The 11,594-nt window shown below is 37.0% G+C and overlaps 1 protein-coding gene across 1 annotated transcript in view; it reads left to right on the forward strand.

Annotated features, from left to right (window-relative positions):
• The window catches only part of NUDT15 (nudix hydrolase 15), a 9,270-nt gene extending 5,450 nt beyond the window's left edge, over window positions 1–3,820 (forward strand). Inside the window, exon 3 of the mRNA XM_011372028.2 lies at window positions 2,711–3,820. Coding sequence (XP_011370330.1) covers window positions 2,711–2,850 — 140 coding nt within the window. The 3' untranslated portion in view covers window positions 2,851–3,820. The remainder of the gene's footprint in view (window positions 1–2,710) is intronic.
• The last annotated feature ends 7,774 nt before the right edge of the window (window positions 3,821–11,594 follow it).

An 11,594-nucleotide genomic window follows, 5' to 3' on the forward strand; every position in this document is an offset into this window, starting at 1 on the left:
AAGTTCCGCACTTATAAGCATGCCTTGGTCTTTCTGGTGACCAGCCCCCATTCTGAAGATGGCCCCCAGCCACCAGTCATCTCATTAGCAAAAACTAAGGTATGGTTGAAAGGGGCATATTATGGATTACAAAAGATGTTTCATCTCTGTCACTCAAGAAATTATAAAGATTTTAGGGTCTCTGTGCCAGGAAAAATGGATGAAGAACAAATATGTATGTATTATATCACAGTATCATACAAAGAAGCACCCCAAAAGTATCCAAAGGCCTTTGAATGGACTAGGGTACAATTAAAATTATTCATGACTAAGGAAATGGAAGGTAGGAGAGGCAGGTAGGAAATGTGCCAGTTCATTAGGGGTGTTCTCTACAAGTTCCCCCATCTCTCACACCCCTAAGTATCCTGGATAAAATGAACAGGACGGGGGAAAGCCCAGGACAGTAATAGTGGAAACAAAAATCAGTAGTCGTGACATTCTGAAGCTCTGGGGAGAAAAGCAGTTTATTAATTGGCTTTTAAGTATTAAATTGAAATTTAAATATGCATATTTCCATTTTAGTATTTTTTTGTAGGACTCAATTTATGTTTTTATGAAGCAAAATATATTACATATAACAGAATTTTTTAAAATTAGTTTTGAGGTATAATTTATTCAGGTAATAAGCACAATTTTTTATTATTTTAAGATAGGGCCCTCGACTTGAATAAACATTTCCTTATTTTTATCTTTTCTATGGGCATAATATCCTGAGACTAGAAGACACAGATGTGAGGGTTCTGTTACCCCAGGGTGTGAAAGAATTCACAAAGTTAGGAAGTAAAAGGTTTATTCACTTTCCAAGAGAGGAAGGGGGGCAGGCATTAAGAGTAACCCTGGCAAGGGGTTTGAGTTTTTATTGGGTTATAAAGGGCAAGGCAGCTGATGTTTGTAAACAGCTCTGTAGATTGGCAAGAAGCTTGAGTTTTCTTTGCTGTTATCTGAAGGGAGGTACCCATGGTGTAGTTAATTAACTACAGGCTTGCTTGTCTTGGTATTTTTCCCAGCCCTGTGAACTTAAGTTTGAGGAAAATAGTTAGAGGGGCCTTGGGGTCTACTTGCATCTGTAGATTGTTTATTTTGGCTGATCGTCAGCGCTGACTCTGGCAGGAGCTCAAGGATCTACAGATTATATATTTCAGCTGATAGCGGAGCTGGTTCTGGCAAGGGTCCAAAGCTTGTTAGGAACTGAGCTGTTTGTCCTTTTAACAAATATGATGAAATAGTTGTTTTTCATGCTTAGTATCCTTCACAAGAAGCAGATATGGAGAGCATTCATTAATAGAGAAGGTGCTGAGGAGAAAGCGGACTATCTTAGCTTTCACCTAACAAGTCACGTTCACCCAGCCCGCCCCCTTTCTACTGCATCAGCCCTCTCCCTGCCCCGTCTGGCCTCTGGAGGGATTTGAGTTGGTGAACCCTGGTCAAACCATAACTTCCCATCGTGCTCTTTCGAGTTGCAGACCTGTATTTCCAGTCGCCTTCTAGATATGTTCCCCTAATGCTCAGAAGTCACCTCAAATTCAGTTCAACAATTCAACTTAAATCATACTTTTTTGTCCATTAATGAACTTTGAATTCATAAAGAACAGATATTTTGACTCATTTACCTTTGACTCTTCTGGGCCTGGCACTGTGTCTGGCTCAGTGTTAGAATGTGCTGAAGAAAAGAACCAGGGGATGAATATACAAAGCACACCTCTTGCTGTGAGGTTCTCTAATATGGTATCTAGATTGGCCTCTCCCTCTCTTTCTCCCCCCCCCTCCCCTCTCCCCTCTCCACTCTCCCCTCTCCCTCTCTGTTAGTGTGTGGTTATAGTTGCTGATCAACCCTTCCTGAACTTGTCCCAATTTCATGGATTCTCTTTCCCCTACCTTCCCAGAGTAAAACTACATAACCTTTGTATTTTATAGGCAGAGGAATAGTTAATGGAAGAAACAGTACTTACACATAGGTACATTCTTGTAGTTAAAAGAAACTTACTTCGAACATGGAGTGTACATCTTTATACACCTGTCATGAGCATCTGCTTTCATGTAATTTACATTTAAATTATCAAAGAAAATACTATTTCCTAGAATGTTTTTCTAGGATCTCATGTATTTTACAACTAATAGACACTGTTAAATCTTTCTTGTTTCAATAGGTTTTTTAAAAAATCAGCCCCTAGAATTTGTCTTTCTAGTTAAAATATACTGTGGCAGAGAATATTTTTTATTCTCTGCATAGCTTCCACTACTTTTTTAAGAGATGGAGGAGAGCTTAGAAATTTTGTTATCTACCTTATTTAAAAGTGAAGAAACTGGTTTATTTTAATATAGTGTAACCTGTAGTATATAAAGTTCTATGGATTTTGTTCAGCCAAATATTTAAATGAAAATTGAATCGTACTAAATCTAGGTTTTGCCACAATGTGGTCCTTGAAAACTTGGCTTCATGTACAAATAATGGTATGCCCTAAATGATCATTATATTCTTAAGCTCTTCATTCTAAACACAACTTGTGCTTGTACAGCCAACTAATGCATAGCATCACTATTGTACTTCTTTTATTGGTAGCAAATTATTTTTAAATTGAATTAATGTTTTTTCTAAGTATAGGTTAACTTGCCAAAATAAATAGCCTTTGCTTCCTTTCAAATAAATTCATTTGGTATCTTTCTTTTCTAGGTTGGGAGTGGGTTCCTTGGGAAGAGTTTCCTCCATCGGACCAGCTTTTCTGGGCACTACGTTGTTTAAAGGAGCAAGGCTATGATCCATTTAAAGAAGATTTGGATCATCTGGTAGGATACAAAGGAAATCATCTCTAGATGAACACGAAGATTTCCTGATTAAAAAAATAAAAGACAAAATAAGGTCTGCCTAGAGCATGAAAAATACATTTTATTGAAAAAGTTTCATATCATTGCCAGTTGATTTTCAGTGTCTTAATATACCTACCACCCTTTCAGCCAGTACTTGTTGAAGGTTTTCTGGGGTTATGTCATGAATTGTATTCGAGACTCAGAATGGGTGATAAATGGCAGTGTTGTGTCTACTCTGCTTTCCCCACTTCCTTGTGGTGTTTGCCGTGTAACTCGTCCTTCCCAGTTTGCATGGAGCTCCGTAGACTCTCCCTTCGTGTTTAGTTCAAATAGAGGTCCTAATCCAAATGCGAATACTATGTCCCTGTACCATGTTTATTGATTTTCCCCTTCTATCTGAAACAAAAGTTTTTTGAAACTAAAGTGAACAGGATAGGTTATTAGGGCATTTTCCTAGGTTTCTGATTGGTAACCTAAACCAAGAGAAGTGAGACAAACCTTGTAGGATCTGTATTCTGTCATTAAGATTAAGAGGCCTTCTAACTTTGGATTTCTTACTGAATCTCTGTGAGACCTAGCATGCTTATATGCAAAATAGGGAGATTAAACTAGGGCACTGGATCTCAAAGTGGTGTCTGGGGAAGTCCTTGAGACCTTTCAAGGATAATCAAGATCAAAGCTGTTTCTGTAATACTAAGACATGATTTGCCTTTTTCACTCTCATTCTTTCATGAGTATACAGAGTTTCCCTGATGCTGCATGATGGATGGTATTGAAACCAGCTGAATACAAAAGCAAATGTGAGAATCCAGCTCTCTTCTATCAGACCAGACATTAAAGAAATTTGCAAAAATGTAAAACAGTGTCACTCTAATCACCGTTTTGTTTTAGAAACATGGTTATTTTTCATATGGATTTTTATGTTAACGTGATAGGTTTTTGTTATTTGTAAATTAATAAAAAATTCTTAAAATTTCTGAGTATTACTTCTTAATATGATAAATATCACTAGATAAAATGCTACAAAAAAACCAAAACTTTTTTGGGGTACTCAGTAGTTTTAAAGAATATAAAGGAGTTTAAACCAAAAAGCTTAAGAACTGCTGGATTAGACACATCCTTTTATGAGTCCACTTCCGTAAAATCCCATGCTTCTCGGGCAGTGACATTTGAGTTTTGCCCTCTTAAAAGACTTAAGTACGGTTGTAATACATGCTGCAAAAGAATCTTTTTCCAATAACTGGATATCATTTATTAAGTTCTAATTGTTTGCTTTTTCAAAATTGTATTGTGCATTTTATACTTTACCATTTGTAAATCTCATTTTCTATTTTTACATCTTTAATGTTAGAATGTTTGAGGAGCTCAACTATTATAAGTGTATATTCCTTGAACTTTAGATACACTGATGAATTTCACACAATTCTTTCTTCTCCTATTTGATTACTCCATATCCTTCTGTGCTTTGCTCATTATTTTTACTCCCATCCTCAGTTAACTTAATTCTGTCCATGGCTTCTTCCAACATGGTAGACATGTGAGGCTTGGTAAGAAACCAGACAAGTCTTATTAATGGAACTGTCCCATGAATTTATCTCAAATGTAGTTGATTGAGAATTCATCGAGATATCTCTTTATGCTAGTACTTATCCAAGCAGATATTTTATAGCTTCAAAAACTTATCACAATCCTATATAGTTTTACCATATCTTCTACTTTAAATTTATAATAAACAGACTAAGGAGCTTGTGAGATTTAATTCACCCAGCTAAACATGAAGGCTTATTTCAATGGAAAGATAAAAACTAACTATAGCTCTTATTTATAGTAAAAAGTAAAAAGATAAGAGTTTCGTATTAGAAGGGATTGTATTTACCTCAGCATCTAATATTCTTAGTTGACATCCAGTAACCACTCGGTAAATATTTTTCTAAATGAGTGAATGAATGGAACAGGATTTAGAACTCTTATGTAAACAGTTGATTCTTAGGCAATGCTTTCAGAATTGCCTTTAATAGAACTAATGTTGACTACTAGCAATATTCTCATAAAATTAAATGTCAGCCAGAATTCACGAAGTGTACCTCACTCTGCCAGGACGAGTCTGATGTCTCTTTATCACTTTGCTAAATCAAGCCCTGCAGTGTCCTTTATCCCAAGATGGGCAGGTGCTCCAGAACTCACTTGGGCAACGTCCCAGCAAAAGTCATAACGGTGGAGCATGACGTGAATTCAGCCTCCCCTGGATCCAATTGGAAGAGTCACTTTGTTATCTGTACTGCCAGCTTTCCAAATAAGACAAATACTTTCAGATGAAGTATGTGCTTTGAGGCAACAAGAATCATGTTACCCCAAGACTGTAGAGAAGGAAAGCTCAGGGAGTCATCCCTATGGGAGAAAACTCACAGTTTTCTTCCAACATAAAATGTTGATACTGCCTTCCTATTTTATTTTAAATAATTAGATTATTTGCACATAGAATTCACTGCTGCACTTGAGTAGTGTTTATGAAAAATGCAAATTAAAGATAACACTACATATTGATTGAAAGGTGCATACCAAGTCTATTTTATGGATTTCAAGACACAGATGTTCATACTTAAGGTCCTCATAAACATTTAATTTTGTATCTACCGTGTGCCAAGTACTGTGATAGGTACTTAATGATATTTATATTAATAATATTAAATCTGTCACGCTACCTTAATCGCAAATTTCCATTCTAGATTTCCTCCATTTTTATGTTTAAAATGTTTAAGTATGGCTTTTTGCATAATATTGCATGATAGCTTTATATGCAGCGATGTATCACTCCTTATTTTTCAGAACAATTTATGGGCAAAGGAACAAAGTAGCAAGCAAGCCAAGCTTGTCGCCAGCTTCAGTTTCACCTGATACTGCTGTCCTCTATTTTCTTTGCAGATTCGCTTTCCACCTATTCTTTGATGGCTCCCCAAACATTACCTAGAGCTCAGACCCTTTTCCTAAACTCCAGACCCAGTCACAAACCAGTCATCTCTACCTAAGATTCTCCATGTCCTTCTAACTTGGTGTGTTCCAAACTGAATCTCCTCTCAGAGAATGACTTTATCATCTGCTGAGTTTCTTAGGTTAGATTCCCTTTCCCCACATACAGCACTCACTCTGTCTTGTTTATTCTGTTTATTTCATGTCTCTTGAATCCATCCTCCATCATATTGTCCCAGGCACCTCTCCCACCTTAACCCTCTGACTTATTTTTGATGTTACTCTGAGAGTGACTTTTCAAAAACATAAATTTGATCATGTCTCAAACTTCTTTTGAAGTTCTCCATCTGTAGGATAAAATCCTTAATCTGACATGCAGGGGCTTTTATAATTTCCCTAGACTAACTTTCCCATCAAACACCCATCATTTTCTCACACCCACACTCAGGCATATTTCCTTGTGCTCCCTCAGATGTACTATGCAGTTTTCTACCTCTTTGCCAGTGTCCCTACAGCTTCTGAACTGAATGCCACTCACACCCTCTATCTGCCTTAACATAGACTTACCAGTTTTTCATACCTCAATTCAAGAGTTCCTCTGTGATGCCTTCAGGACTCAACCTAGCAGACTGACATACTATGCCTTACACAATTTCTACTGTATCCTAACTTCATAGGTGGCTTTTGAATTAGTCTCTGGGCTTAAGTGATATGTGACATGTTATGTTCTAAAGTCACCCTCTTTTATCTTGAATAACTTGATTTAAATTTCTATTGGGTCAAATTCCCTTCCAATGCATTTATGAAGCAATAGATTCTGCAGATAAAATTCTCCCAAATGAGCTTTGTCCTTAAAAATGGCTGAAAATAGACTCTCACCTATATTGCATAGTTTACGTAAACGCTATTTGTATGCATGCAGAAAAAGCATTTTGACATTTTAGGGATCAAGTGGGACTCTCAGAGGATATTCACTGTGGCTGAGCACAGCCTTTGATTACTTGAGGTCTTGGGCTTGGTTCATCGATGGTAAGTACTTGGATATTGTAGCACACATGATGTTATATTCTGTTGATTGCTTGTCTCCCCGGTAGAAAGTAAGCTCTTTTAGGCTAGAGACTTTTAGTCTGTTATCTACCTAGCAGCCAAAGTAGTGTCGGGTAATACTAAATGCCCAATGTATACTGGTTAAATGAAAAAAATGACTTAGTATTTCTTGACTAGTCCTTTTCCTGGGCCAGAATGAAACAAGTAGCACTGAGGATACTCACAGCAGGACATGCAAATACTGCATTCCAGCTATTTGCAGAGACATAAAGGAGAGCTATAGGGAGAAAGGAGTTGGAATCTGAAATAGGAGCAGAGGAGATGCCCTGCTAAAGATGTACACAAAGTCCAAAACTAAGTGGAGACACTAAAACCCAGATGTCACTTTACTAACGATGAGGAATAATGAGGACAAGTTACTGTATTGTCGGCAAAATTGCTAAATAACTTGTATAGGAACTGTACAATGGGTTCTATATTTTAAAAGATATAATTATGCGGTTGTACGTATTTGAGAATACTTTTAAGTTGTGTTTTGTTAGTGGGAATAAAGTGTATTGAATCAGTGGAATTAGATAAACCTGTAAGATGTTTCAATCAACAAGATATTGGGATGTAGAGAAAGAGACTGTTTAGATAAGATACTCTTGCAACACCGAGAGAGGTAAGCCAGCAGCACAGTTGGAAGTCCAGCCAGTAGGAGCCATGGTCTGGCTTGGCCTACCCAGGGGAGCAGTTGGGTGGCCTTTGGGAGGAACTTGTGCAGAGGAAAATGATGAAGGTTATGAGGAAGGGCTTGAATTGTCCACAAAAGATATACATTAAGGGTATATGTTGAGAACTGCTGGATACACACCTTTTTTTCGCCCTCTGCCTGGTTGCCACCAGTGAAAACAAAGGGCTCTCAACCTCCCATTGCCTCACGTTGCTTCATGCGTTGCTACGTAAAAGGACTCCTGGGCTGGCAGAATTTTCATTTTCTTAACAGTTTTTGAACAGGTTGGGCTTACAAATACAGTAGCCCACTGCCTTAATCACGCTGCCTGTCCATGTCACCATCAAAGGGTAGAATTCAAATGGAAAAGAAAAAATAGGTGGCCAACAAGACTCAGTAACAAAAGATGCCACAGTGGGCAAGAGTCAAAATGAGGGAGTAAAGGGTAAAGGGATGAAGAGTTTGGAACCAGGGAAACAGGACTGGGTCGGTACAACAGGGGGGTGTTGTAAAGCTCTGGGTGGTCACCTCACACCCCAGCTATTACTGTGCATGGACTTCTCTCACAGGCCACCCCAGATGAAGTGTTGGGGAGCCTGGCTGACTGACGGGAAAGACTAGAAGTGTGGCAGCCAGGAGCCATAGTGTGTAACCTGTAGTTAGAACCATGGTAGAAAGATCACTAGCTCAGCAGCTAATTTTACTCCCTAAGAGCTTGTTTTATGTGGCATCTATCAAAATGGGCAAGCAGTGTAACCAATAGTATTTATTAAGCAATGTGCTGTGCTAAATAAAAAAGGCTTTTGGGGTATCCTTAATGCCTAGCATAGTACCTGGCATATTAATAAGGCTTCATTAATATCTGAATCTATTTGAAAGATAAAATTATGGAAACAAGATGATAGCAAATTAAATAAAGTGACATGTTTTTAAAAAATATTTGATGTATAGTATGCATACAGTATCTCAATAAATTATTATAAAATTAACACAATTATGTACTACCTAAATCAAGAAATAAAACATTTCACCAGCACCCCAAAAGTTCCTTCTCCTGAAGGTAACCACTGTGACCACCATCTCATCATAGATTAGTTTGTTTTTAATTTGCTCAAAGTAGAATCATACTGTGAATGAAAAAGGGGCTATGCAATAAACCTGACAAACTCAGGGGGGCCATATGGCAGGCCTGATAAGCTCAGTGACGAAAAGTAACCACACAGGACAGTCTGACCACAAATTCCTAACTGGATAGTTCATAGCAGGTAGTCACATCCCAGGCCTGTAGCTTCCTTAGCAAAAGTCCATCTTCACTGTGAGCCCTGTCCGTTGTTCTTGTACATCTATAATATACCTTTGAAATGTCAGAGTAATTTTCTTTTCTAGACCCCTTGAAGGCACAACTACAGGAACCAGAACATAAGACCACCAGAGCATGAGACTAGAGAACCCCTCATTGTCATCTTCACCCCTACCCTGCACACCATCTCTACAGGATGTGAATGTTACTATCCTGTACCCACCAATGTAAAAGAAGTATGTAGTTCTCCATTTTGCCTTTATTCAGTCTTAGAGATGGCCCCACCCACAGCTATGCTTTCTCCTACCCCATTAATCTACCACCCTCCTTAGGTCTTATCCTTTGATTCTAATGTATAAAGAAGCTGTAAAGCTGCCATTCTCTGGTGCATTTGAGATCTTACTCCCCAGCATATGTCATCAGTTTAGCTCAAAAAAACGCATAAAAATTCTCTATAGGTTTGGACATTTCTTATGTTGACAATATGCATTTTTGTAACCAGCATCTTTGAGTCAACATTGTTCTTGAGATATTTACCTATGTTGTGTAGCTATGGTTTATTAATTTTGTATGTAGTATTTCATCATTTACATATACCAAAGTTTAATCTAATCTAATATTGATAGTCATTTGTGTTTCTTCCAGCTCGGGGTATTACAAATAAAGTCACCACAAGTATGTGTATATGCTTTTTTTGGTATGTACTTATTTCTGTTGAATTTTTCAACATTGTGGTTTATGCCAGTATAAGAATTGTCCAAACCCATATGTATGAGTGAAATGCTCAGCCTGATTCCATCTTGTTCGAGCCTGCTTTGCTCCCATCGCCTTTATGTTAATAGCTTCTGATTATTCTTACATGTAGCATTAGAAGAATTCTGCTTGCAGCTTGAGTTTTACAAAAACAGCCCCTTCCCAGAAACTGCCTCTCAACGAGAAAAGGGAAGTATGGATTGTTTACAATCTTCCTCAGACCTCTGCTGACACTCACATCATACTGTCAATCAAACTCAAACCCCTCCTGTTTCCCTTTTCCATTGATCTAAAAGCAGCCTGAATTCTGTACTTTCTTAAAGTGATTCTTTGGGAGGCTAGTCCGCCATCTTCTCAGCTTGCTGGCTTTCCAAATAAAGTCGCTTTCCTCGCCCCAACACCAGGTCACTCCACTCACTGGCTGTTGTGCTGCAAGCGTTATGAAATTGGACTCGGGTTACATGTAGAGAATTTTTATGAGTTTATTCGAGCCAAACTGACAATTGCTGGGAAGTAAAATCTCAATGAATTTAAAAACTGCTCTGAACAATGGCAGTTTTGCAGCTTATTTTATACATTAGAATCAGAGGAGAAATGAGGGGGGTTACATGAAATCCACTGGTGGTAGATTAATGGGGTGGGATATAGCAAAGTGGGGAAATCTCTGAGGATAAAAAGCAAAATGGAGAGACAATTTTTTTTACATTGGTGGGTGCAGGATAGTTAATAATTAACAGCACATAGAGATGGTGTGTGGGGAACAAGATGACAATGAGGGGTTCTACGGTCTCATGCTCTGGAGTGGTGGCTGAAAAATTTCAAACATACCAGAAGCAGAAAACAGTACAATCAACTTCCATATACCCTACACCCAAATTCAACAAGCACCAAGATTTTGCTGTATTTGCTTGAGCTCTATTTGCCCCTGTTTTCCTTGATTGTATATCTTTTTATAATTAGCCAGCAAACATTTTATATTGATTATGTAATGGACACTATGGAATGACTGTAATTTTTATATACTGGCATGTCATTAAAGCTAATTAATATTAATACAAAGGTAAAAAAATTGAGCCGAGATAAAATGTTACAATTCCAAATTAGGATACTCATTTCATACCTAATATATTATTCAAAATGCCAATTTAAAAGCATAATTATGTTCCTGGGAAATTGTAAGTTGGAAGACAAATATTTTTCTACAAGGATCATGTTTCGTTTAAATAACCAAAGGGAAAAAAGTTGAAAAAAACTGAAAGAAGTTGAAAAAACTCAGTTCATTGGAAGGACATCAGTGAGATTACTAACAAAAAAATACAGCGGCATCTCAGGAAATACACATTTTATTCTCATTTTTTAAGAAGATAAATATGTTAATTTTCATAAAAAATAAAAATCTACATAAAAATGTTGATATATCTGGGTTAAATACTATTTTATCTTCTCCTTTGTGCTTTACTATATTTGCTAAATGTTCCACAAAGGATGTTGTGTTACTATTGCAGTCAGAAAAAAAAAATGTGACAATTGTCTAAATTTATCAATTGTCTAAAATTGGTAAGTCAAGATAAAATTGTATAACCATATATTTAAATATGGAGGTTAACCACTAGAGGTTAAAAGTAGATAAAAATGATTCTTTCTGGGAACTGCAATAAGAGGGAAGGTTAAGACAGACAATGTTTTATATTCTATAACCTTTGTTATAACATTCTAAGATCAAACATTATTATGGTAAGTTTTAAAAAATTATTTTAAAAAACCCCACTTCATTCCATATCTTCTAAGAAAATATGGCACTATGAGCCTTTGCGAAACCTACTAGTTGTGATTACTAGTTCAATTGTATTTATCACATCATGTTCATTCACACTCCAAAATTCTACTTAATGTATAAAATGCAACTGGATTTACAGAAATAATTTCTTACCTACACTGAAGGTATATTTTTTAAAAAAGCATACAAAG

This window comes from Pteropus vampyrus, unplaced genomic scaffold (genome assembly GCF_000151845.1).
Source record: "Pteropus vampyrus isolate Shadow unplaced genomic scaffold, Pvam_2.0 Scaffold198, whole genome shotgun sequence".
Classification (NCBI taxonomy): Eukaryota; Metazoa; Chordata; class Mammalia; order Chiroptera; family Pteropodidae; genus Pteropus; species Pteropus vampyrus.